We start from the raw sequence: 27,832 nt of genomic DNA, 5'->3' as shown, positions 1-27,832 counted from the left end.
CACACCTTTAATCCCAGCACTTGAGGGGTAGAAACAGGTGAATCTCTATAAGTTCAAGACCAGCCTGGTCTATAAAGCGAGTTCCAGGCCTGCTAGCGTTACACAATGACACCCTATCTCAATAGACCAAGGGACAAAGAAGGATATATACCATTTCTAGTTCTTTCTGTAGACTTTGAGCAACTCCTTGCCTGATAATATAACAGTAGCAGATTTGTTTCATTTTCCTTGATCTCTAAATGTGTTTATTTTGCCTTTATTTTTTAAAATCAATTTTATTAATATCTAATACACATCTTATAATTCACTCATTTTAAATGGGTAATGAAAAGATTGTGTGCATATGTGGGTATTTGTCGTGTATTGCATAGGGTATGTATTTGTGGTATGTGTACTTGAGTGGGCAGATGGGTGGGCGCAAGCCTGTTTGGAGGCCAAAGAATAACATTGTCTTTTTCTGTTGCTCTCGGCTTTCCCGCCTTTGGGTCTCTCACTGGGCTGGAAGCTTGCCTTTTGGGCTAGCCTAGCTAGCGAGATAGTGAGTTTTTGGGATTCGCCTGCCCTCCCCTCCAGTGCTGGGGTTCTAGGCATGTGCAGCTGCACCCTTTTGTGAGGGTGCTAGGGATTTGAACTTAGGTCCCCGTGCTTATAGATCAAGTGTTCTTGCCTATCAAGTCCTCTCCTCAGCACCATTACTTTCTCTTTTAATGAAAGATTTTATTTTTATTACGTGTGTGTGGGTGTTTGTGTTTATGATGTGAACACAGGTCTCATAGATGTCAGAAGATGTCAAGTCCCCTGGGGCAAGTTGTGAGCCATCCAGTATGGTGCTGGGAATCCAACTTGGGTCCTTTGCAAGAGCGCGGTATGCAGTCTTAATCATTGAGCCATCCTTCAAACCCTCCATTAAATGATTTTGAAATGAATTTATAGAGTGCACACATCTACACACATACATACACACACACAAATGCCAATAAACTTTTTAAGAAAATGTTCTTTAAAACATGTTTGCTCAGAACAAAAACATACACACATGACACATGTTTATATATAAAACAAGCACAGCATAATAAATTTATATGAAATTATAGAGAGACTGTGTGGCTCATAAAGTTGATATTTCTCATCAAGGCCCTGCACAGGAAATATTTTTACTTACTAATTTTAAAGGTAGCATACAAAGTAATGGACTTCATTTTGGCATTTTCATATATACATACAAGTTAGTAAGTGGTTTCTCTCTCTCTTCTTTATCTTTTTGTTATTTTTTCAAGACAAGATTTCTCTGTGTAGCCCTGGCTGTCCTGGAATTCACTCTGGAGACCAGGCTGGCCTGGAACTCAGAGATCTGCCTGGCTCTGCCTCCCTGGGAATTCAGGCGTGAACCACAACAGCCTGGCTAAGTGGTTTTTCCTCTTAAGCCTGCTGTAGACAATAGCAATGTTATCTGATTTTAACCTGATCAAGATCTTTCATACATTTTCAGCCAAATTAAAAAAATAATCCTTTTAAGCTGAGCGGTGGTGGCGCATACCTTTAATCCTAGAACTCCGGAGGCAGACGCAGGCAGATCTCTGTGAGTTTGAGGCCAGCCTGGTCTACAGAGTGAGTTCCAGGACAGCTAGGGCTATTACACAGAGAAACCCTGTCTCAAAAAACCAAATCATCATCATCATCATCATCATCATCATCATCATCATCATCATCTTTCAGAAAGGGAGTGTAGAACGATTTGTGTGTTCAGTGGGAATGGGAGGGAATGAAGGTAAATGTCGTCTCTGTCTTCTAAAAAGTTTCGATTTCATTTAATATATAGAGCTTTCATTTAATTGTGCAAAGAACTGTAGTTGAATTAGAGCAGGGTTTCCTACGCTTTTTTTTCCCCTACTTATTTTATTCAGGGCATATAGGAATATAAAAATAGGCATACCAACCATTTACTAAATTATATAAATCATAAAGGATTTAATTTTAGGCGGGTTGACATACTTGCAGTCAAGCCTGGTGACCCATGTTCAACCTACACGGTAGAAGATGAGGACCTGGATCAGGATGGGGTTTGCTGAAGGACGGAAGTGGGAAGATGAAGTGGAATATTGATGTCTGGTTAGGGGCTGGTGAGATAGCAAGCCGTGTGTGTGTGTGTGTGTGTGTGTGTGTGCATGTGCGTGTGCGTGTGTGTGTGTGTGTGTGTGTGTGTGTGTGTGTGTGTGTGGTGTGTGTGTGTGTGTGTGTGTGTGTGTGTAAAGTGAGTTTACAGTGCTGTCCTAGGGACGGTTTCTGTTCGTCTAGAGAACCTGACTAAAACCAGAGTCAAAGAATACGAGGGCATGTGGTGTTTCAGACAGTTCTTTCTGTGACGATCTTAGTTTGGAGGAGAACTTTATGTAGTTCGAATTTCCTCCATGCAGCTTATTCGAGATTCATCCAAACCTTTCTTTTCCTTGTGCCTTCTTTTTCAACGGCTCTTAAACTAATTACATTCCTCTTCTGCAAGCAATAAAATACCATTTAGAGCTAAGAAGTTTGCCCACTGATAAAGTTCCTTTAATAAATTGGCTTTGGCTTTCTGAGGCACATGAAGTAAATATGTGTAGGTGAAGAAATCGACTGGGCGAGCGCTGACAGAGGATGACTCTTTGCCGTATTTCAGATCTCTGAGTGGAAAGCCCAGCTGGATGACGCCTTGCCATCACCGCTCAAGGAGACTGAAGCGTGGCTCAAGGATGTGGAGGGGCTCGTGGAGGAAGGGCTGCCGACCTCCCAGAATTACTCAGAAGTTGCAGCTCTGATCCAAGGGAAAATGTCTTTATTCAAGGTGGGAAAACAGACTTGTGGGAAAGTCGACCCTTTGTTAGCGTCTGTCCTTGAGGAAGATTTTATTCTAGAGAGAAAAGAAGGAAATACAGTAGTGGCCGAGCATGGGGTAGCATGAGTCCCCGGGATCCAGAGGGACTTTCATGAGTGCTGGGCATGATGGTGCCTGCTGTAATCCCAGCTCTTGGGACATAGAGGCAGGAGATCTGGAGTTCAGGATCATCCTTGGCTAGATAGTAAATCTGAGGCCAGCTGGGCAACGTGAGACCCTGTGACAAAAACCAGCCCCAACCAAACAGGTGCTTTTATTCACGACTGTTGTGATCTTTAAAAACAGAAATCAGGGAAGGTAGAAGAAACCAGTCACTTCTAAAGCAACCATGACATCTGACCAAAATAAAAAAAGATGCCAGTGGAAGAAGCTGTTGTAAAATGAGGGCAATTGGGTCCTCACTGCAAATGTGTGAGAAACTTTGATTTCGGAGACTTAGGGCAGTTGTATCTCTAGAGGGACGGAGAGACTTAGAACAAAAGATTTTGCTAATGACTTTGCCAAAAACACTGCATGCTGCTCTTTGGGAAAATGTCGCACTTAAAAACTTTTGTGCTGAAATAAGGGTTCATGAAAATCTTGGGTCAAAAGGAAGAGATGAGAACCTGTCATGGTGCCTCATGCCTATGCTCATAGCACTCTGGAGGCTGAGGCAGGAGCATTACCATAAATTTGAGGCCAGTCTAGGGTACCTTGTGAGTTCCAGGCCAGTAGGCGCTACAATGCATGGCCCTATCTCAGTCAGCCAAATCAATCAATCAATCAATCAATCAATCAATCAATCAGTCAGTCAGTCAGTCAGTAGGTCAGTCAGTCAATCAGGCTTTTTTGAAAACAGATATAACATAGGCACAATGGACATTCTTTCCATTGTAGTGTGTAGAGATAAACCTGATTTTCCTATTTCTATATTTCTTTCAGAGTCTGATGGGCAGCTCTGACTATCATTCGAATAGTCTTTTGGCCTTTGAAAACCAAGATGAGAACCAGCTGCCGGTCGTGCCCCCTGACAAACTGGAGGAAATGAAAAGACGGTGCGTAGCCGTGTTATTTCACCACTGCCTGCTCACGGCTAACAGTAGCGTTGCTAGTGTACCACGAGCATAGAGACTTTGAGATGACGTCTGACACATGGCTTCTCCATCTTGATAACCACACCTTCACGGTGTTGCAATAGCAGCACACATGGTTCCCGTCCTGTTTCATTGAGCAATAGACTCCTGGAGACTCCTGGGAGGGGAGCTTTGTCTTTCTGAGCTCCCTCATTTTCACATTTGTAAACATGGGTTCCTGGCAGTCACCCTATCCATGTCTCACAAGGATATCAGATCAAGACGATGGGTATATAAGTGCACATTTATAGGGTAAAGGTAGGGAACGGAGGTATGGTTCGTCAGTTAAGAATCCTGGCTATGCAGTCATGGGGACCAGAGTTTGGATCCCAGGACATGTGTAACAAGCTGGGATTCCATAAATACCCATCATTGCAGCTCCAAGGGATCTCAGGCTTTTTTCTGGCCTCTGTGCATAGGCAACTGTACTCACACCCACCCACACATGTGCCCATACATTCATGAAGGCACACATAAACATAAATAAAATAAATTTTAAAAATATAAATTGTAAAGTATTATAAGTATAGGGCTAGGGAAATGGCTCAGTGGTTAATAGCACTTACCACTCTCGTAGAGGACCCAAATTTGGTTCTCAGTACCTATGTTGGGTGGCTCACAACCATGTATATAACTCCAGCTCCAAGGGATCCAGTGCCTTCTTCTGGCCTCTTTAGACACCTGCACTCACTTGTGCATGTGCACACACACACACACACACACACACACACACACACACACACAAGTGAATAATAACATAAAAATCTTTAAAAAATACACATCAGTATAGAAGTCATTTAACTGAAGGTCCACCACACTGTCTTTTGTTTTATTTTTACTCATAAGTAACTTATTGCAATAAGAGAATGCTAGCCTTAATAATGAAAGATTCTTCATATTTGAGCTTTAAAAAGATTGTAGCTGCATCAAATTATACAGAAGTTTTTAAACTCTAAGATATTTTGTTCCTTGGAGTGTTCTTACAGGATTTCTCAATAAGGGAATAATTTCTTCAGAAAATGTTCTGTTGCATTTTTACCTTACAAATGGTTGCTTTATATCTTGCCACAGTGTTTGTTTTATATTATTTTAAAGAAAGAAGAGAAGGACAGAAGGATGGACACATACACACACACACACACACACACACACACACACACACACACACTCACACACACACACACACACACACACACACACACACGGCAGGAAGGCGGGGGAGGGGTGCAGCACTCTTGAGGATACTTTTGAGTTCCATGTGTTCAAATAGAAAAAAAAAACTAAAGCACAGTGTTATTAAAAATGCCAACCCGATTTCTGACACTTGGTCAATTCTACAACCTGCTTGTTTTCCAGAATCAACAACATTTTGGGTAGAAAATTCATCCCACTTCTGGAGTTTCATGACTCCAAGTGCTCAGTCCTTGCTTTGCTAGATGAAGCGAAGGCAAAGTTGGATGTTTGGAACGTCCCTTACGGGAGCAAGGAGTCTGTGGAAGTCCTCCTGGAAGACTGGCGTGTGAGCTGCGGCGGTCTGGGCGTGGGCATGGCTTCCTGGGTCTGACTCTGGAATTCTTCTGATCTGGGGTTGGGTTTTTGTTGGTAGGGCTCGTTAGCTTCCGTTCTCCTGGAGAAAAAACGTGAGTGGTGGCCAGACAGCAGGTAGACGAGAGTGAGAAGGCGAGGATTGCCGCGTCCAAGATGGAGTTAGGATGGTTAATACCACAGCGAAGGCTTCACTGTGTTCTTCCCGTTACAAATTTTCATATTTTTTTTTCTTTTTCGATTTATTCTTTCATTCAACAGTTAACTTTTCTTCGAAAACTTTGGGCTTAGCCTCTCAAGTTTTACTTTTGATTTTTGAAAATGTATTTTAAGTTACTTTGATTTGTTAGTGGCAGCAGGTGCATGCCACAGAGGGCATGTGGCGGTCACATGGCAGCCTGTGGGAGTCAGTTCTCGTCCATCATGTGGGTCCCAGGGATGGCACTCAGTCCTTCAGGCTTGGTGGCGAGTGCTTTTATGCCCTGTGGAGCCGTTTTGCTGCCCCCCTGTCCCAACTTGAATAGGAAATGGCCTAAATGCTTCCAAGAAAAAAAAAAAAAAAAAAAAAAACAAAAAACCCAGCTTGTTTCAAGTGTGGATGTGTCCATGCAGAAATTTAAGCGGAAGCTCCCCACCGGCACCTTCTTCGCTGCTAGTTTCAACCTTCTTTTTGTTTTTTTGTTTTGTTTTTTTGATTTTGGGAATGAAGGGTGGGGGGGGGGGCAGGGCTCCTGGAAAAGCCAAAATTACAAGTTTCAGAGGAAAATGGAAAAGCATGATGAAGACATATTTATTTACCATTTATATTTTTTGTTGTTTGTTTCTCAAGACAGGGTTTTACTGTGTAGCCCTGACTGTCTGGAAACTCTCTGTAGACCAGGCTGGCCTCAAACTCACAAAGATCTGCCTGCCTCTGTCCCACCCCACCCCCCGCCAATGTTCAGATTAAAGGTATGGGTTACCACTGACAGGCTATCATTTATTATTTAAATACTGTGCTCCCAAATTGGAGGCATCATTCTAAACTGGGCTAGGTTTTATTTCTATATAAAATATATAGAATAATACTATATATAACCTTTTATCGTCTCTAAAGTTTTAGTTTTCTTTTTTTCTGGGCTTTTGTTTGCTTGTTTGTATTTTTTTAAAGATTTATTTATTTATTATGTATACAGTGTTCTGCCTCCATGTTTGCCTACAGGCCAGAAGAGGGCATCAGATCTCATTACAGATGGTTGTGAGCCACCCTGTGGTTGCTGGGAATTGAACTCAGGACCTCTAGAAGAGCAGCCAGTGCTTTTAACCACTGAGCCATCTCTCCAGCCCACTCACTTGTATTTTTAAGACAGGGTCTTATGTAGTGAGGTTGGTCTCAAACTCCCGATTCTCCTGCCCCTATCTTGTAAGTGCTAGATTACGGGAGTGTGCCACCATGCCCAGCTTTGGATTTACATTTTGCTATTTTAATAGCCATAGTAGTTTGCTGGCGCAAAATAAGAGTCTGATCAGTGGTTCTCAACCTTCCTAATGCTATGATCCTTTAATAGTTTCTTATGTTGTGACCCTCAGCCATAAAGTTATTTTTGTTGCTACTTCCTAACTGTAATCTTGCTACTGTTATGAGTTGTAAATATCTGTGTTTTCTGATGGTCTTAGGTGACCCTTATGGAAAGGATTGTTCGACATTCCCTCCCCCCGGAGGGTGTGACCCATAGGATGAGAACTAATGATCTAATAAACAGTGCGTTTAGAGTCAGGTCCAGGTTAGCTTGGTGTTTGCTCCATGGTTTTCCACAGCTGATTTAGGTAGCGGTAATGTCATGGATGCTCTTGTGCCAGTGGTGGCGGCACCCGGCAGAACATCGTAATGTGGCTACTGAGGACTAGTTAATGTGACTAAAGCCTGGGAGACGAAAGCGATTGATACAGTTACAGTATGTTTCTAAAGCGGATGAATTAGAAGGTTTTGGGTTTGCTCTCGGAGATGAACTTGCCCTTCCCAGGGAGAGAAAGCAGTGTAAAGTCCCATGACCATGTTAAGCTAGCTGAGAGCGACAGATAACCCTGTGTCCTTGGGCCCTCACATCTGCTAAGTCCTGGCCACCCTCCGTGAACTGTTCCCTCCTTTTTTGCTACTGCAATGTGTTGGCATATTAAAAGTCCTCAAGAAAATTTGGCAAGTCTGACCTTTACTGGCATCATAAACCAATATCTGGATTTCTTCACACATTTTCAAAAGTAAACTCTGTCAATATTTTTTTTTCCCTTTCCTTCACAGAAATTTATTGAAGAGAAAAAGTTCCTGGCTCAGCTTGATACTTCTTTTCAAAAATGTGAAGAAATGTTTAAGAATTTGGGTAAAGTATCCTAGTTAATGCTTTTAAGGGCCTGGCCATCATTTCAAGGTGGCCTTTGTTCGCCTTTAGTGGTTTGGAAAATCACTTTTTCCATGTATGTTTTCCTTGAGAAATTCTTGCTTTTTTGCTTTTAATATTGCCAGGGAGCATGCTCATTGGTCTATTAATGCAAAGAGTTTCCTTAATACTGTTTACAAACGAAAGCTATCTTCTAAGACTAGTTTTTTGTTTTGCTGACGTAGCTGGAGAATGTGAGAGTGTTGAGGAGGGGTTTGTGACGTTGGGAAAGGATGTTCACGAGTGCAGACAGCGCGTACATAGCACGAAGGCCACGTTACAAAGAGTGCTGGAGTGTTGGGCAACGTATGAGGAAGACCTCCAGCTATTGAAGACTTCTTTTGAGGCGACAAAGAAGGAGCAAATTAAAGAGGTATCTGAAGTCCAGGGCACTGCCCCAGTTTCTCTTTTTCTTTTTGGGGACAGCTAAGTAGACCAGGCTAGCTTTGGCATCCACCTGCCTCTACTTCCTGAGTTCCGGATTCAAGCAAGCATGACTATGCCCAGCTAGATTTACTCTTTTATTTCTTTTTGTTTGGAGGCCCATTTTTCACTCCAAGGTGAGAGTCTACAAAGGAGTAAAAACATATCTTCTAGAAAATTCTTCAAGATCTTGGGAAGAACTTAGTTTTTTTTCCTAATGTAATTGTCAGAGAGTATTTTCTTCACATTGTATGTTTGTAGACACACACACACACACACACACACACACACACACACGCACGCATGCACGTGCACACACGCACCGGTTTACGTAAATAATACAGCTTTTAGAAAAAAAAATATTTATTTTTTTGAGATAAGGTCTCATTTACCCCAAGCTGGCCTTGAGTCCCTCCCATAGTGGAAGGTGACTTCGAACTTCTGACTTCCTGCCTCCACCTCCTGAGTTCAAGGATTATAGGTGTGCAGTACATACCCAGTTTGTGCAATGTGTGGATGGAACCTGAGGCTTTGTGCATGCTTGGCACACGCTCTACCAACTGAGCTCCATATTCAGCCCCCTATTGCCCTTCTCTTTAGAGAGTACGGAAAAGACACTGGGAAGAATTAATAAGGGTTGATGTTGTAGTATGGCACTTGTCTGACATGTGGGAGGCTCTGGGATCTGCTAACCCCACCTCTCTTTTTGAGACAGGTTCTTGGCTATATGATCTAGGCTGGCTTTGGAGGCAAGATTCTCCTGTTTTCATGGAACTTTCTTAGTGATAGGATTATAGGCATGTACCACCATGCCTACCTAAATCACTGTTTTTCAGAACTATAATTTTCTATTCAGTTAAAACCTTTACCCTTAAATCCTTCCTGAATTTTTCCCACAGAGGGTCCCAGACTGGTTGGCCAATAGAGGCCACACCACCTTGGTAATGGTTTTACCAAGGCCAATAATTGCTTAACACTTCCCAATTTAAATCATCTAGTTCAACAACTTAATAGCAGCTCTATTAATGGGCTCTAGGAGACAGATGCCTCCAAGTCCACTTCAGAGCTAAAAGGCTCTAACAAGATCTCTGGCTGCCTGGGGCATCGTGGCAGAGATTTAGGATTGTATGTTCAAGATGGCAACTTTTCTGAGTTGCGTATATTTTAATATCAGATGTGTGGGAGGAGTGTTAGTGTAATTCATTATTATTTTCATACACTGGCTAGGAGATAGTATTTGTTCCTGTCATTGGTTTTCTTTGTTGAAAGTGGATCTAGCCGGGCGGTGGTGGCACACGTCTTTAATCCCAGCACTTGGGAGGCAGAGCCAGGCGGATCTCTGTGAGTTTGAGGCCAGCCTGGTCTACAGAGCGGGTTCCAGGACAGGCTCCAAAGTTACACAGAGAAACCCTGTCTCGAAAACAAACAAACAAAAGAAAGTGGGTCTAGCTAGCCTTTCACACTGAATGTCTTCCAGATGGAGAGGAATTACTTCATGGACAGTAGGTTCTTGGTATGAAAGAGTTGTGCTGAGTGTAGGAGTGAGTACAGAGAGTGACTTGACCTTAGTAAGTCATCACATCTCCCTGTCACCTAGGTTGGTCCTACAAGTTCTTCTGTTTTCAGGGTCTGCTATTAAAATATACCTAAACCTGAGGCAAGTTGCCATCTTGAATGCGATCCCAAACCTCTGCTGAGATGCCCTGGGCTGCCAGAGACCTTGCAAGAGACTTTTAACTGGGAAGAAGACTTGGTAGCATCGGTCACATATACTGTGCCACTATTACATTGTTGGACTAGATGACAAATAATTCTTGGCCTTGAGACTAAATGAAACAGTTCCAAGGCAGCATGGCCTCTAGGGAAACAGTTCCAAGGCAGTATGCCCTCTTGATCTAATGAGTCGGGAACCTCTGCTGTTAGTTCACCAGGCACTTAAAATGATCGACAGGCACTTCGGAAGAGTCTGGGGTCGGGATCAAGACAGTGCCTGGCACCTGCCACACCGCAATCTGAGACAACGAGCTGGGGAGATTTCTAAGAGGGAGTCAGTGTCTCAGCAAAGGCCTTCCCACTCAGTCTTGCTGAGAGTCAGCCTTTGTAGAGAACTTTTTTGTTGTTGTTTTTTGAGACAGGGTTTCTCTGTGTAGTTTTGGTACCTGTCCTGGATCTTGCTCTGTAGATCAGGCTGGCCTTGAACTCACAGAGATCCGCCTGGCTCTGCCTCCCGTGCTGGGTTAAAAGCGTGTGCCACCACCGCCTGGAGAGATTTATTATGGATATTAGTAATACAAATATACCATTAAATATTTCTTTTGCTTATATGTAGGTTCCCTTTGAGACCCTTTCCCAGTGGAATGCAAAATATACCTCTCTAAATGAGGTGGGGAGTTTCCTAATTCAAGTCAGCAATGGTGAAGTTGGACCATCTCTTTCTAAAGAACTGAGAAGGCTGAATAAAAGATGGAGAAAGTTTATCACAAAGACTCCACTTGTAAGTTGTTGTTTCTGGTAATGGCTTCCTGGAGAGATCATCCACGTACTTTATAATTCGGTTATACAGGCAGAGCTCAGTGGCCGTTAGCAGACTCACAATTGTACAGCCGTCAATGCAGTCAGGCTTTTTTTGGAGTATGTGGTATGTATGCATACCTGCCCATACATGGAGGGGTGTGTGTGTGTGTGTGTGTGTGTGTGTGTATGTGTGCGCGTGCGTACCTTTCTCAACTGCTATCCACATTATTTTTGAGACAAGGTCTCTTACTGATCTTGAGCTCAGCAATTGGCTAGACTAGCTTGCTGTCAACCCCAGTGATCCTGTCTGTGACTCCCCAGCCCTGGGATTACAGATGCACACCATTATGACCTGGCTTTTCTATGAGTGCTGGGGATCTGAACTCAGGTCCCCTGTTTGCCTGACTGTTAGCTTTAGAACACTGTCATCATTTTATGAAGATGATCTGCACATATATCATCTATCAATATTTCTTTTCCAACCTCCCAGTCGTAGATAACCACCAGTCCATTTTTTTTTTGTCTATAGATTTGCAGTTTTGGACTTTTCATATAAATAGAATCATATGTGGTGCCTCATGACTGGCTTAACGCCCTTGGCACAATGCTTTTAAGGTTCATCCAGATGTCCTATCTAACGGCACTTCATTCCTTTCCACTGGAGAGTAGAGGCCTACTGTATGACTATGTCAGGTTGCATTTCATTATCCATCAGGTGATATTCTTCTTGGTTCTCTCCACTCTATGGGCTACTATAGCCACTATAGTTACGAACTAAAGAATAGACATAAAGGTATTCTAATTTCTCTTGAAAAGAACTTTTATGTTTGAGCCTTTTCTAACATATGCCTGTCAGTTCCTTTACCCAAAACATAAGCATTGTTTTGCCTATCTAAGCTCCTTAAGAAACTATACAAGATCTTATTTATCTTTATATTAATATTTATCATAAAAGAGAATTATAATAAAAATTCTTAAATTATTCTCTTACTTGTTCATAACCATTTCTTAGACATTTTTAGTAGAAATTGTGTGTGTGTGTTTGTGAGAAACTCTGCCTAGCTGAAAATGGGCTTGCACACTTGATCCTCCCGCCTCTACCTCCCGAGTGCTGGAGTTACAGGTGTGCACCATTACACCTGGCCATACATACGTGTTTCCCAACACTGTTGATGACTGATAGACCCTAAAAGTATATTTGTCCATATTTTTCTACTTACTATTTTTAATATATACTATCAAAGAATTAAAAATGCGAGCATGAAACTTACAAAATTAATTTTTATAGGAACTGAAACTGCCAGTTACAAAAATTCAGGACCAGCCCACTGGAGACAGTTCTGGAATGATTCTGTCTGAGTCAGCAACGATGCCAGCAGAGCTTCCTGAAAGTCCTGGCGAGGGCATACAGGTAAGGCCGGTGCGCTTTGCACACGATTCTGTCTGAGTCAGCAACGATGCCAGCAGAGCTTCCTGAAAGTCCTGGCGAGGGCATACAGGTAAGGCCAGTGCGCTTTGCACATGCTCATAGGGATGATCTAGCTTTGCTACTTTTCCCTGGAAAAGGATGGTTGGAACAGTGGGAAGTGTCTGCGTTGGTAGATAATAACAGTCACAACACAGTCATTGATTAAGGAAATGCTTTAGTGGGTCCACTCGGGAAGTAACCACGCCTCTGGGCTTCCTCATCGATCAAAGCAGGCGGGACTTTGGAGTGGTGCCAATGAGTTCGGATTTTCTTTGGAGGACTTCCAGCAAGTACTCCTGCTCCGTCAGGTGTGGCCAGCGCTCCGGAACTGGCAATTGGATCACACAAGCAAACAACCAAAGGCCAGACAGCCTAATGTCAGAAATGAGTTTGGGATTTTGTGCTGGGCCACGCTTGTGGTTCTCCTCAGTCACGTGCGGCCTGCGGGCCACAGGTCAGACACACCTGGCAGCTTCCAAAGTTGGCTCGCCACCAACCTCTGTCTGTGCTGTTCACGCTCTGTGGAGTGGCAGAAAGCATAACTGAAATTCCTTGTTGTGGCGGACAGTTTGGAGGATGTTAGATTTTTAAGTAAGGTATGAAAAGGGAACCAAAAAAAAAAATAAAATCGCACATGTGTAACAGTAATTAGTACCCGTGGCTTCAGATTTGTGCCGTACCCCAAACCAGCCATATCACCTCACATAAGTGACTTCAGTTAGCTGGCAGGAATGCTAATGTTTTTATTAATAAGAATGCCTAATGGGCAAGGAGCACAGGGTTAGAGGTCTCCCTTGTCTGGCGTGCAGGAAGCTTGGGGTTCATCTATACCACTGCATGAAAAAAAAAGTGTAATCAAAAACAATCTAGAAGGATCTTAATTTGTGTGATGTACTTTAAAATATAAGTCTCTGACCTCTTAAAATGTTCACATTATATTTTTGGTTGTGAGCCTAGCCTTTAACGGCTGAGCCATCTCTCCAGCGAGGCCAGCCTGGGCTACCAAGTGAGTCCCAGGAAAGGCGCAAAGTTACACAGAGAAACCCTGTTTCGAAAAACCAAAAAAAAAAAAAAAAAAATGTTCACATTATATATGTGTAAACACACTTGCATGTGGGTGCATTAGTGTGGTGTGTGTGTGTGTGTGTGTGTGTGTGTATTGAGACAGGTTCTCTCTGTGTAACCCTGGCTTGTCTCAAACACACTATGTAGACCAGGCTGGTCTTAAACTCAAGAGAGATTCTGAATTCTGGGATAAAAGGCAGGCGCTACCATGCCTAGTGAGACCAACTTTGAAACTTTTGGTTGTGTAAAACTTTGCTCTATCAGCCTATAGAATACTGAGAGTCTGTTAGTGAGAACAGAATATTTTTAAATTTTTGTCTAAGCCTCCTTAATTATTTTTAATGTATATGCATTTATGTGACAGAGTCTTGCTGTGTAGCCCAGGCTGGCCTCAAACGCATAGCAATCCTTTTCCCTTAGCCTCCCTCAGGGTGAGGATTACAGACATGTGCCATCATACCCAGCACATCCTTTTCTTTTTTTGAGCCATGGTGTTCCTACATAACTCAGGTTATCCTAGAATTTACAATCCTCCTGCTTCAGACCCCTGAATGTTAGGATTATAGATGTGTGACGCCCTGCCTGGCTCTGAATCTCTTTTTGATGATATTATATCATTATTGTTAGTAATAGCTAAATTTAATTGTATATGAGTTTTAGACAAGTTTATCCAGATTAATTTTCTAAGCTTCAGTTTTACTTATAAAATGAGATAATGCCATCTAGCCGACAGAAATGATCTAATTAAGATAACATGCATGATCGATCTTTTCATTTGTAAAGTGATGCATGCCTTCATATTATCAGTGTCAAACTAGGTCTTACATCACAAACGCGCAGTTGTGTGCAGACCAAATACACCGCAGAGCTCTAACACAAAGCCTATACGTCTAGTAGGCTCTGGGTCTGTGTAAGGTTGTTTGCTTTGTGATGTTCACGCAGTGGCGGAATACCTAATGGTGTGTTTCTCTGCCCTTGTTGTTAAGCAAGCACCATGCAGCTTGGTGTTGAATTCATATTCTTCAGGATGGCGATATGATTTTAAACATTTTCATATTGCAACGGTATCTTCTTAATGATGGTTTTGAATGTTGTAGGCTGTGGACAAACATGAAGTAGAAGATGAAGAGTCGACTGGACAATTGCAGGTGAATGAAGAGGTTGAAAAACTCATCAAAGAGGTGAGAATCTGGGAGTCAGAGAGCAAATCCATCTTGGATCTCCTTCGCCATCAAGATGATGTGGATGGCTCCTCGGAGGATACCTTGCAGGTATGAGTGTGAATGTGTTTAAGAGGGTGTATTTGTGATTAGAAACTTACATGGGCTTGTGTTTTAATATAAACAAAAAGTGTTAAAAAGCAGACAATAATGAGTCCGCATTTAATTTTCCTTATTGTGAAGTTTTAAAATGGCATGGACTCCAATCGCTGATTTCCTCTTTGGTTAGCATGCTTGGAATGCCTTGGGAGTATAAGGTTTTAACTCATTTTCCTGCCTATAACATGGGGATTGGAATATGCTGGTGTGTGAGAGGCAGGAAGATGAGTGCACTAAGTCTTTAATGGCTCACTGGAATGGGAACATATGAATTATGTAGTCACCTGTGCCTTGAAAGTCCCTTTAAACCAGCTCTGTCCTGGTCTCACTGATGGAGCGGTGACTGGGTTTGAACTCCATTCTGCATTTTTCCTCAAGCAGTGACTCAGGAGAAACAGGGAGGTGCAAGTGTATTTCAGTATTAGGATAACTGAGGATTTCTACTGAGTTCCAGCACCACCGTAACATCAACAGAGCATGTTGTAAGCTGTTCCCAGGTGGGAAATTTGTGGAATAAAGGAGCGCTTTCATTTTTAAAAATTTGGTCACCTGCAATTTGCTTTAGTAAAAGAAATGAAATAGCTATCCAATATTAAACAGATTTTTTTTTTGAGACAAGGTTTCTCTGTGTAGTTTTGGTGCCTGTCCTGGAGTTTGCTCTGTAGACCAGGCTGGCCTCAAACTCACAGAGATCAGCCTGGCTCTGCCTCCCGAGTGCTGGGATTGAAGGCGTGCGCCACTCCCCCCCACTCCCCACCCACCGGCTTAAACAGATTTTTAAAGCATAATTTTAAGTTTTGTTTTTTTTTTTAAATTACATTTAATTACCTGTGTGGGGGCCATGCCACATGCACATGTAGAGGTCAAAGGGTAACTGCAGGAGCTGATTCTCTTCTTAAACCAAGTGGGTCCCAGGGACTAAATGCAGATCATTAAGCATGATGGCAAGCTTACCCGCCGAGCCTTCTTGGCTCGCCCTAGAATATGATTGTTCTCTTTTTCATTTCAAATTATTTTACATCTATTTAAAAAAAAAACAAACAGCAGTGATCTTTCTTATGCACAGTAAGAACGTAGTCATGTTGTAATCACTCCAATTATTAGGTACTCTCTATTGGATCACAATCATAGATCATATGTTTTCTATTTATTATTGACTTCTTTATAGATGTATTTTTGGGAGCTGGGGAATACAGGAATTCATATAGCCCAGGAACCCCCAAATGCAACTCCTGATCCTCCTGACCACACCTTGTGGTGCTAGGGTTACAGGTGTACTCCACCATGCCCGGCCAGAAGATGTGTTTAAAGAGTAGGAAGGCCTCTAGACAATGTGGATGATCTGTCTCCGTTTTAAAAACAGTTGTGCTTTCATAGTTTATACTTTTCTATCCGCAGAACAGTATCTGTAAGAAGAGAAGAAAAACTTACTTGTGTGTCTTGGCCCTGCAGAGCACTCAGTTTCTGGCACAGACACATAACTTCTTTTAAAAGTCAGCGTTCCAGTGGGTGATTAAATGACAGCCAGTAGGTGTGGCGGACCAGCCCCCACACTTATTTACCCCAGGAACTCTTGAGGAATGAGGGATAAGAGAAATAGAGAAGGGAGAGAGGAAACGCAGAATAGACTCGGGTGGGCCTGGATCTTTATCCAAACAGGCCCAGAACTTTATTCCAAAGGGCTATTTATAAGCACCTGGTACCCAGGCCCACAGCCAGTCAACCTCCCATGCAGTACTGCTGGGTACTAGGAAACCTAGTGGGCTCCAACAAGTCGGTCGGCTGGAGAAAGGGACCTGTTCTTCACCATATGCCTTTCTAGTATATGGGCTCCTTTGTTACATTTTATAAAATTAAAAAGAGGAAAAAGTCAAAATTAAAGGGGAGTGTTCTAATTTCATAAAAATAAAATCTCCACCATCCTACTACATGAAAACTGATAAAAGTGGCCTGAGCATGCTTGCTGGCCCCAAACTGACATCTGTTTACCACACCCATCCTGTTCTTGAGGAGTAATTAACTTTTTTATGCTAATTTGAAAGCTAGAAAGTCATTATTTTATGTATAAGATTGAATTATATTTTATATACTTATTAGACATGTAATTCTGTGGATATATATTCTTTTGTTTCAGAGTTTTCTTCGGAATTTAACTTTTCTTTTTTGGGGGGAGAGAGAGAGAGAGGGAGAGGTGAGGGAGAGAGAGAGAGAGAGAGAATGTGTGTGTGTGTGTGTGTGTGTGTGTGTGTGTGTGTGTGTGTGTGTGTGTATGCATGCATGTGTTTTACTGGGGATTGAACATGCCAGACAGGCAGCTACATTGAACTGTATTCACAGCCCTTTTTGTATTTTTTACATTAAGAAAGGTTCTCACTAAGTGGCACGGACTGGCCTTGACGTCATCCTGTAACCCAGGAAGCCGTGACTTGGTGACCTTCTGCCTCAGCTTTCTGATTGGCTGGGATGGCAGCCACCCAGACTGGGCATCTCAAGATTTTCTTAATGAATTACATAAACTCTTTGAACTCTGATCCGTTTTCATTCCTATGGCAAATATTTTCAGTAAATCATTGACCTGCTGGTAGCTCGTTTTGCAGAGAAAGTATATACATTTCTATAGTCAAGTCTTTCTCTACTTAAAAGAAAAGAAAATACTGCATCCCGGCAGCAGGTTGATTTTCCTGAGAGAATTCATTCTTCATTGAGGCTTTATATTTTACATACCACTTCTGATCCATTGGAATTTACCTTTGTATGTTGTATAAAAAGTAGTTTTTAAAAGATTATTTTTAGTAGTCATTTTCTCTAATAAATTTATTGACTTCCCTTCAAATTTGACTAACAACAATTTTATTTTTAAAAGTTGTTATTCCAATTTATTTTCTTTTTATTGGCATTGTATTCTAGTTTTTATTTCATTGAAGTGTTTATAAAGAATATTCTATAAAAGATCTTGTCAGAATCTGATTGTGTTAATATATTTCAAATGTTTTACTTATTTAAATTTTAGAGGATATTTTCTTAAAGGTTTATTTATTTATTTTTTGAGACAGGGTTTCTCTGTGTAGCCCTGGCTATCTTAGAATTTACTATATAAACCAGACTGGCCTCAGACTCACAGAGCTCTGCCTGCCACTGTCTCTCCAAATGCTGGGGTTAAAGGCATGCACCATTACACCTGGTAGGGTGTGTGTGTGTGTGTGTGTGTGTGTGTGTGTGTGTGTGTGTGTGTGTGTGTGTGTGTATACACATGTATGTGTGTCTGTGTGAGTTTGAGCACACACCTGTGATGACAGACAAGAGTCTCATCCTCTGAAGCTGGAGTTACAGGCAGTTATTAACCATCTGGTGTGGGTGCTGGGAACCAAACTCAGGTCCTCTGCGGGAGCAGCAAATGCTCTTTATCTCTGAGCCATTTCTCCAACTCTTATTTATTTACATTTTGAGGCAACATCTTGAATTCCAGGTTGGCTTCGAACTTGCTGTGAGCCAAGGGTGATCTTGAATTTCTGATTCCCGTCTTTACCGCCCTAGTGCTGGGATTACAGCTGTGCTCCACCACACCTTATGTTATGTGGTGGTGTTGATGGAACTCGACTCTAAGCATGGGAAGCAAATGCTGTCCCAACTGAGCCACATCCCCAGCCCTCAAAATGTGCTTCTAAAGAGAAATTTTTTTTTTAGAATACAAGTTTGCCTCATTCTGGATTAACAGGTGCTGTTTTCCAGTTCCCTGATGTAAGCTTGGCATATGGTTTAGAATCTGAATATTGACTGTGATCTCTGATTTGTTGTAGCATCTCATTGCTAAAGGCTCTATGTACGAGGAACTTCTGGCCAGAACCGAAGATACTCTACAGATGGATGTTCAAAGTGCTTCGAACCTGGAGTCCTTCCAAAATGTCCTCCGAGCTGGGCTTCAGGCAAAGATCCAAGAAGCTAAGGAGGGAGCCCAGGTCTCCAGTTAACGTTCCTTACTTAATGAATTCATTGTTTTAGAACCAAGTGGTTGATGGGTGGTCCAGGAGGAAGGCCTGGCCCAAATCCTAGAAATAGTTCGTAAAATATTAATTTTACATTATATTTTGTTTCTTTATAATTTAGAACATATTGGAAAACAGAAATGTTTTCAATGATACATTTCTACGCTTGATCGTGAAGTATAGACTGTTAGTAGAGTGAAAAGATTGGAAACCTAGGGATGTAGTAAGACGTGGGTCCAGCTGTGTACTTGAGAAGTTGTTTTATTTTTTGCCGTTGCAGATCATCATGGTCGAATTGTCTGCGGTGTGCAAGAACTTCACGGATGGCTCACCGGATGTAGACGTGAGGCGAAAGGTGGAAGAGGCTCGGAAGGACCTGGAGTCGTATATCACCAGAGCCCAGCATTTACTTGGGCAGAGAGAGCGCCCTGGTGGACTCATTTCAAAGTACAAGGTGGGAAGTTTGTTCACCTGGGGCACGGTTGTCATCAGCTACCCATGGTGCTTGACATGTGGATGTTTCCTGTGTAGAATGACATACAGAGTTGCTGTAGCTTGTTTTCCCAGGACTAGATAGAGTTCCCCTGGTAGATTTAATAATAAGTATTCAAGCGAAGATCAGTACAAACGGCACAGCTGATTCCAAGGTGGAGAATCTAGGGTCTCTGGCTTTTTTACTTGAAAATGAGCAGATTAATTCAGCACAGCCCAGGTATCAGATTTGCTGAGGCTTTAAATGAAAAAAAAAATACTATTAAGTTCCTTTGAGACATTTTTCATAGACATATACTTATCTGTGACTTAAGGACCCAATAGTGTTGTTTTGTGTAGAGAGAGGTTGCAGCATTTTGGTTGTGGTGTTTTGGGTTTTTTTTTTTTTTTTTTTTTTACTTTATTTCATTACTTACTAGGTGTGTGTGTGTGTGTGTGTGTGTGTGTGTGTGTACATATCTATATAATGCACAATAGTAAGTTTCATTGTGACATTTTCACACACGCAAATATTTTTCTCCACCCCTTCTCCCTCCCATTGATCTTTCTTTTCAACTAGTCTCCCCTCTCTCTATGTGTGTGTATATGTATGCGTGAGAGAGAGTGAGTGTGTGAGCCTGGACAACTTGCCCATAGTGCACTCCTAGAACCTCAGAACTCAGGAAGCTGAGGCAGAAGAATCAGGAGTTCTCAGTCATCTTTCACTACATAGCAGCTGGAGGCTAGCCTGAGAGCTACATTAGAATCTACTTCAGAAAAGCAAGAAGTCAATCAATCAGTTGCTGAAGTGGACTTCAGAAGAGTCCCATATGTGGGCTTATAAAAAAGAAAAGAACTTGGCTGGAGAGAGGGCTCCCTGGTTAAGTGCACCTGTTTTGGCAGAGGATCCCGGATTGGTCCCCAGGACCCTCATTGGGCAGCTCACAATTGCTTGTAATTCCAGTTTCAGGGGATCTAATGCTCTCTTCTGCCCTCCACAGGCATGCATATGGTCACAGACAGGCAAACACATCTATGCATAAATAAAAAATTCATGAAAAAAGAAAAAAAAGGCTGAGGTTCCTAGGTGAGGGAAGGGCATCAGCTTTTGTCCCATTTTCTTCTCGCTGACAGTCTGGAATTTGAGACCACAGATCCTCTGTTTTGGACTGGGCCATTTAGTGAATTTCATCACAGAAGTAAGACCATGCCCCGCTGGATCATAGCCTTGTACTCCATTGATGGGAAGGTAGTGGAAGCCCACACTGACATGAGTGTGTTTTTCAGCTCACAAATATAGCAGTTATCAAAAAAGCCATGGAGAGAAGGGCCCTGGGGTTGTGCACTGTGTTGTGTCTACAGTAGGTGCTTAATAAATGTGTATTGTGTGAATGAATGAGCCTCTACCCTGTGTAATTTCCTTCTCCGGAATCCTTTCTTCTCCTGTGGGTTTTCAGCCCTTCTCACAAACTTCCCAATCTATTTTTTTGTTCTGTCGTTCACTGATTATCTAAGCCAGGTTTCTGCTCTCAGAGAGCATGCCAAGGGAGGAGCAGATGCAGGTCTAGCCAGTCTGTACCTGGCTGTTCACCGCAGCTCTTTCCCTGGGGTGGGGCCGTCTGTCTGTAGACTGGCCTTGGGCAAGCCTTTGAGTTGATGATGAGGTAATGGTGCCTCCTGGATACATAACATTGCTCATGCACAGTATTAAATATTTGCCACATAAATCCTACAGTAAATTTTTATACTAATTTTTATCATTTTTGAATATCGAGTAAAGACCTTTCAATAAAACATATTTTGTAATCATTTTGAAAGAACTCAAGATACAGAAATAGGTCACCAACCTCAACTTACCAAAAAAAAAAAAAAAAAGCCTCTTGTAAAATTTCAGATTATCACCATCAGCACCCTTTCTACTTCTCCCAGCTAAAGACATACCAAAGGAGCTCAAAGAATCTGGCACTATGATCAGATTTCCATGATTTTCTTTTTTTTTTTTTCCAGGAAGCATTGGGAATTTTTAATACCAACAGTCTGGCCAAGTATCTGCAAGCTGTTGAAGAACTGAAGCGTAATGTCCCAGGTGATGTGGAGCCGCACCTGGAGGAGCAGTGTCGAGATGTGTGTGCCAAGTGGGAGGTGAGAGCAGCGTGGGCCTTGGGCTCGGGGCTCTGGGGCTGGGCCTGTCCATCAGCAGAGTCATTGCAGGCTTCCTCTGTCTACTCCGTGATACAGTTAGAGGGGCCACTTCCCGGGCTCTGCCTTAACTGAGGTCTGCGTCAGCCAGGGATAATAATTTATAGATCTGGCGGAACTGGAGGAAGAAGAGGAGAGCCCCTGTTCTCTCTCTGCCTCGCCACAACATCTCAGCAGCAGCATGTATTATTCTCCAGCATCAGGGTCTCCTTGGCTCCCTCTTCCCTGGCTCCACCAAAGCCTCAAGCCCGGGGTGGAGCAGCTTTTTCCTCTTCCTTTTCTCTAGGTCACTTTCCTCTTCTTCGTTTGACTAGTCTGAACTTCCATGCCTGGAGCCATTTCATATCCCCAGAATGAAAAGTTGAGCATGTTTCTAATTTCCTGGCTGGATCCTGACTGAGATAATATAGTAAAGCATGTGTCCAGGCAGATTTCCCTAGAGAAACAGGGAGAGGCTTGGTGGAGGTGAAGCTGTGACCCTGGGCAGGTTACTAATCTTTTTTTTTTTTTAATTTAAAGTTTTATTTATTATGTACACAGAATAGGGTGCCAGATCTCATTACAGATGGTTGTAAGCCACTATGTGGGTGCTGGGAATTGAACTCAGGACCTCTGGAAGAGCAGTTAATGCTCTTAACCTCTGAGCCGTCTCTCCAGCCCCTGGTTACTAATCTTTTAGGAACCTCACTGGTAAAATGGGGATAACACAGAGCTACAAAGATTTACATAAGTCACAGAGGATATATTTCGTAAATGATTATTATGAATATATGTATGCGTCTAATCAGTATAGTCAGCTCTCCATATTTTTGGGTTCTGTGTCCATGCGTTCAAACAACGATGGGTCAAAGATATTTGAAAAAAGACTTGTGTCTCTTCTGAAGGTGTACAGCCTTTTGCCCATCCATGCAAGATTCACTAAACAATACAGAATAGCAGCTTTGCACAGCATTTATATTATATTAAGCATTATATATAATGTGGAGAGGACTTGCAGTGTATTAGAGGGTGTGAGGCAATATGCAAATGCCATACCACTTTCCGTAAGGGACCTGATCGTCCTTGGATTTTAGTATCTCCAGCGGGGAGGGGTTTCTGGATCAAGGGATGTCTATATAACTGAATTAAAATCTATTAGTGATTTTCCTGAAAATTTATTTTTGGTTTGTTTTTGAGACAGGGTCTCATCTGCAGCCTTGGCTGGCCTAGAATTCACTTTGTAAACCAGGCAAGCCTGACTCACTGAGATCCTTCTGCCCCTGCCTCCCAAGTGCTGGGATTCAAGATGTACACACACCATTTAAGCCTTTCATAAACGGGCCTCTAGTGTAGAGCAGTGTTCACTCTAAAGAACCATGGCAGAGGTACTTCGGAGAGTTCTAGTGCAGGATTTGTCCCGGGAGTGAGCCAGGATGGAGGTGGTCATTACCTAAAGCCTGAACTGCCTCAGATTTATGCCATCTCTTGTAATGCTTTTTGTCTGCTCCAGGACCCCGTCCAGGATACATCCATCTGTTTGTTATGTCTTCTTAGGCTCAGATGTGTCTTTTTAATGTAGTCCCTTCAATCTGCAGCTTGTCTTTTCTCAACAGCATCTTTGACAGTTTTAAAAACACATTTTTAGTTGTTAGGAAGAAAGAAATAGGTTTATGGATCTGCAGTGTTGTTACATTCTCCCAAAGATAACGGGGGTGAGTAATGAGCTCATGGTGCCAGCTTTGCTTCCTTCCTTTGATTTCTACGGCCGTTTTGTTGGAACGAGAAAGAGCTCAGTATATCGTCTTCTCATGATTAATACCCTCCTGTGTTGTTTGCAGCCTCTCCATCATGAAATTTCTTTGTATATCCAACAACTAAAAATAGACATGGAAGAAGGAAAGCTTCGAGACAACATTGCAAAACTTGAAAAGCAGATCAACAAAGAGAAGAAACTTATCCGCCGGGGGAAGACCAGGGGCCTCGCCAAGGAGCATGAGGTAAAGGCATCCCCACGGCCACTGCTGTTGGCCTCTGTGTTGGCTGGGTAACCACGGTGCAAGTTCACGGCCTGGGATTGGCTGTGCTGTGGAAGTCACGTTAGCCTGCTCATGCCCACCGACTCGACACCTGTGTGGTCGGGGCTCTCACTGGACCCTGTGCTTCTTGCCCATCTGAAGTGAGACATCTCAGCCACAGTTCTTGTCTCATGTTTCACTTGTGATGGCTGGGGACCCCCTGCTCCAGAGACTGGTCATGACTGTCTCAACTATTGCTGTAGTACAGATGTTTGCTTGTCAGGATACCGGGTCCTCAAAAGTAGCGCTTTGTGAAAATGAGCAATTGAGTCACACAGGATCTGGGGGGGGGGGGGGGCGGGGGGGGGCAAGCTGATGATGTCTTTTTGGTCTCCAGCATCTTTGATTGGATTTGTGTAGTGGATAGCTCTGAGTCCTCTTCTCTCTTTGACTGTCAACTTCTGTGGCTCTCACAGTGGTACTCTCCCTTGCACAGACATACAGATAACTATATATGAAATATATATATAGCAGATATATACACACACATGTATGTGTACTGAAAGGGAGCTATCGTTTACTATCCTTCACAAATTTCCCATCTTCTTCTCTTTTCCTAAATGTTTTAGTTTTTGGATTGGATAGTCTACATTTTCACTACTTTCATCCATCCTTAGCATGCAGTTTTATACCCTTAAGACTGTTTATTCATCTGTTTATGGTTGTGCCTACGTTTCCCCAGCAAAGTCTTTCCCCGGGTCTCCTTAGTCTACCCCTGACTGGTGGGTATCACAAATGTTCATCAGGGACTTCAGGTTCGTCTAGAACGACGTCGGTAACCTCGCCTCTCAAGCTTTGCCCTCTCCTCTCCTCGCATCTTGGTGATGAACGGCTTTGCTTTCTCAGCCATCTCCGTCCCCTCCCCTTCTTCTCCCCCCTCCACTGGAGCCTCTGTGACTGAGCAGCTTCGTTCCATCAGTCCAGCTGCTGCTTCTCTTCCGTCCATGTGTTGCATTCCCTTAATCTGTTAGGAAGAAAACGACTTCATTGTCTTTCAACACAACAATTTGCTGGTTTGGGGGTCAGGGACAGTGCTGGGGATTGAAATCCAAGGCATCATGCACATAAGACAGGTGCTCTACCAAGGCAGCGATACCCCCAGCCCCCAGAACTAGCCTTTCAAACAAAGCACAGGTCCCATTTTCCTGGGTCCCAGTGGTAGCTCTCTGCCCTCTCCAAGGACAGCCCCAATCTCTTTAGAAGGCTCCAGGATGTCCCTTCAATGTCTTTCTCTTAGGCTGAGCACTCCAGCAGCAGCAGGAGACCTGTGCTCTCAGAGCATTTACTCCCTGTCACCTCCTGTCACCGGTGGAGGTGACTTCTGTGATGGGTTTGTTTGTGTTCATTGTCAGCTTGGCAGAAGCTGAGTTACCTGGGAGATGGGTGTCTGCGCATGCCCGTAGGGGGTCAGCTGGACTGGCTGATGTATAATAGGGCTATTCTTTAGGCAGGGGAGCCTAGACTGTATTAAGTGGAGGAAGTGAGCTGAGTGCTTAGCTTGCATTCATCCTTCCCGTTCCTGATTGTGGGAGTGGCCAGCGGCTTCCAGCTCCTCCTTCCTGACTTTTCTCCTGTGACGGACTGTGCTTGGAACCGTGAGATAAACTAAACACTTCCTCCTTAAGATGTTTTTATCAGGATGTCTGACTATATCCACAGGAAGAGAATCTAAGACATTCCTCCAGCCACCCTTAGAGAGCTCCTCCTTCCTCCCACATCCAGCTCGGACGGGTCCCTCTGTGAAGCGGGCAGGTGGTGGGTGATATGCTCATCACATCCTGGTGTGACAGACCATGATTTGCATGTCAGTTACTGAACTGGGACTCTTTCAGGGTTAGCTCCCAGATCACTTGTCCTGAGTCCCTGTTACCATACTCAGCTCATGGCAGACGGTCCACAAGAGAGCATGCTGTCAGGGTCACACACACTCCCGGAGTGTAGATATAACCAACCTTCTTATTAAATAAGAAGCACAGAGCCAATGCAAAGAAGAAAGCCAAGAGGTCAGAGCTAAGAGCTAAAACCTTACCCTTCCTCCTGCGGTGGTCCTACCTCTCCGAACCAGAGCTACCCCTGTGTTAAAGTCTTTATATAGAGTTTCTGTTCTGCCTTCTCATTGGTTGTAAACCCAACCACATGACTGCCTCCTCACGGCCTGTCTGTATAGACCTCCAGGTTTTCCATGATTGGTATTGAGATTAAAGGCATGTGTATCCAATAATGGCTGTACCCCTGAACACACAGAGACTTACCCAGCTCTGCCTACCAAGTGCTGGGATTACAAGCGTACGCCACCACTGTTCTGCTTTCCTATGGCTTGCTAATAGCTCTGACCCCCGGGCAACTTTATTTATTAACATACAAATAACATTTTAATACAAATAAAATATCACCACCGGAGTTTCTGATCACGTGTGTCCTCAGCTGAAGCCCGGATTGTACTTTCTTCCATGCCGTAGGCTTGCTTTTCTCCGGGAAGTGTGGCGGGCCAGCTGGAACACCACGTGGGTGTCTTGAGGGTGCTGTGCGAAGAGCTGCCTTCACCAGAGCGTCAACAAGACCTAAAGAGAGCCCTCAGAGATTACGAACAAAAGATACAGAGACTTCTGAAGTGTGCTTCCGAGGTTCACAGAATCCTGCAGTCCTCCCGAAGAGGCTCGCCGGAGGAGAGGTTGGTGCTTTGGAAGACGAGCCGTGCTTCAGAATCAAGCTAGAAGAAGCCTTGGCACACTCAGATGACATCAATATGATTCGTACTTTTTAAGGTTCCATACCCCGCCCCCCTCTAATAACCAATCATGATTTCTTTCTAGGGATGCCTTGACCGCAACTGAGAATGGCGGGAGGGACGCCCCCAGCGAGGCACCAGATAACCAGCTGTCAACCGAAAAGGTGTTAAATGGGGGTGATCTATTTCACAAATATACTCAATGTAGAAGGCTAAGTGTAGAGCCATCCAGTTCTCATGGGGGTTGGTTTAGTTATCTGACTGTTTTCATCAACTGAGAGGTCCCACTTTACAAGCTGCAAGGACGACCACTCCTCAGAGAGTTAGAATGATGCCAATCGCAGCTGCAGTGTGCCTAGCAGTCTTCTGAGAGTACTGACAGTTGCTCCGCATAAATTCTGAAGAGAAATCGTGTCTGCCGCTGTTGAGGTTGGATAAAGCTGACCGTGGTCTTCACAGACGACCCTACAATGTGATAATTTGGGCCATTTGCCTTCTCAGTAGAGTGTGTTTTGCCTACCTTGGGAATTGAACTTGTGAAATTGTTGAAGGTAGAGAAACTGACATTTCCTACATGGCACAGTGCAGTGTGCCAGACAGCAGGTGTGGAGTGAGGAAGGCCTGTTTTCAGGGCTGCTCCTTTTGATGGAGCCCCTGAGGCCCGATGCAGAGTCAGCAGCGGGAGCCTAACTGTGCACCTTACCTGTTAGAAGGCCGCAGTCAGCTTGTCAATGTCCTCTGGCCTGTGAGAAGACTTTGTCCTGAGCAGTGACACCTCAAAGACTCAGATTCTCTCCCGATTTTGGCTATAAAGAGCCAACAATAGATCTCTGAGCATAAAGCCTTTTCCTTCTACTGACATGTAAAAATGTTTGATTTACATGTCGGCTTTACTATTTTGCATATTTGCTTAGGCAATGGAACCCATGAAGAATTTCAGCCAGATGCCAGACTTAAAGCCTCAGCCAGAGGAAAGCATTATGGAGAAGGAAGGAAAGGATTGCAGTGCGACTCTAAATGACTCACGGGAAAGGTAACTTCCTGTTGAGCAGTGAGAAGCCACCGAAACTCTTTCACCAATGACAACATGCATTTACACACGCGCACATGTGCGCGCACACACACACATGTGTATATATACATTTAGTTATTTGTGTGTGTGTGTGTGTCTGTCTGTCTGTCTGTCTGTCTGTCCTCTTCTTCCCCTATAGGTTCTGGGAATTAAATTCGTGTCATTGTGCTTGGCAGCAGGCACCTTTAACTACTAAGCTATTTTAACATTTAGCTTTTATTATTTACCATTATTTATTTAAAAGCTTATTTGGCATTAAGCCTTTTTAACATTTACTCATTCACTTGTGATGTGGGTATGGGTGTGGGTGCAAGTGTGTGGAAACAGGACAACTTATAGGAGTCCTTCCGTCATGTGGGTCCTGTGGGTCTGGGGATCAAAATCCAGTCATCAGGCTTGGCAGTGGGTGCCTTTGCTCACCAAGCCATTTCACCTGCCTGCATTAAGTGTTTTTTAAAACGTGTATTATTCTTTAGTTGTAATTTTGGCATGTGGCCCAATTTAGGCAGAAATTCCTTGGGTATTTCTGCATGCACAATTGATAGTAATTTTAAAATATTTCTATCTTAATTTAAAATTAATGTTTTAAATTC

The 27,832-nt window shown here is 43.2% G+C and overlaps 1 protein-coding gene across 1 annotated transcript in view; it reads left to right on the top strand.

Annotated features, from left to right (window-relative positions):
- The window catches only part of Syne2 (spectrin repeat containing nuclear envelope protein 2), a 321,778-nt gene that overhangs the window by 95,055 nt on the left and 198,891 nt on the right, over window positions 1–27,832 (top strand). The window contains 15 exon segments of the mRNA XM_052739574.1: window positions 2,657–2,821; window positions 3,794–3,906; window positions 5,341–5,503; window positions 7,808–7,886; window positions 8,129–8,316; window positions 10,696–10,860; window positions 12,169–12,291; window positions 14,511–14,684; window positions 18,530–18,688; window positions 18,996–19,169; window positions 21,194–21,328; window positions 23,203–23,361; window positions 25,899–26,110; window positions 26,253–26,331; window positions 27,082–27,200. Coding sequence (XP_052595534.1) covers window positions 2,657–2,821; window positions 3,794–3,906; window positions 5,341–5,503; window positions 7,808–7,886; window positions 8,129–8,316; window positions 10,696–10,860; window positions 12,169–12,291; window positions 14,511–14,684; window positions 18,530–18,688; window positions 18,996–19,169; window positions 21,194–21,328; window positions 23,203–23,361; window positions 25,899–26,110; window positions 26,253–26,331; window positions 27,082–27,200 — 2,207 coding nt within the window.

This window comes from Peromyscus californicus, unplaced genomic scaffold (assembly GCF_007827085.1).
Source record: "Peromyscus californicus insignis strain IS unplaced genomic scaffold, ASM782708v3 Scaffold_15__1_contigs__length_86483966, whole genome shotgun sequence".
Lineage (NCBI taxonomy): Eukaryota > Metazoa > Chordata > Mammalia > Rodentia > Cricetidae > Peromyscus > Peromyscus californicus.
This window is presented reverse-complemented; position numbering and strand designations above follow the sequence as displayed.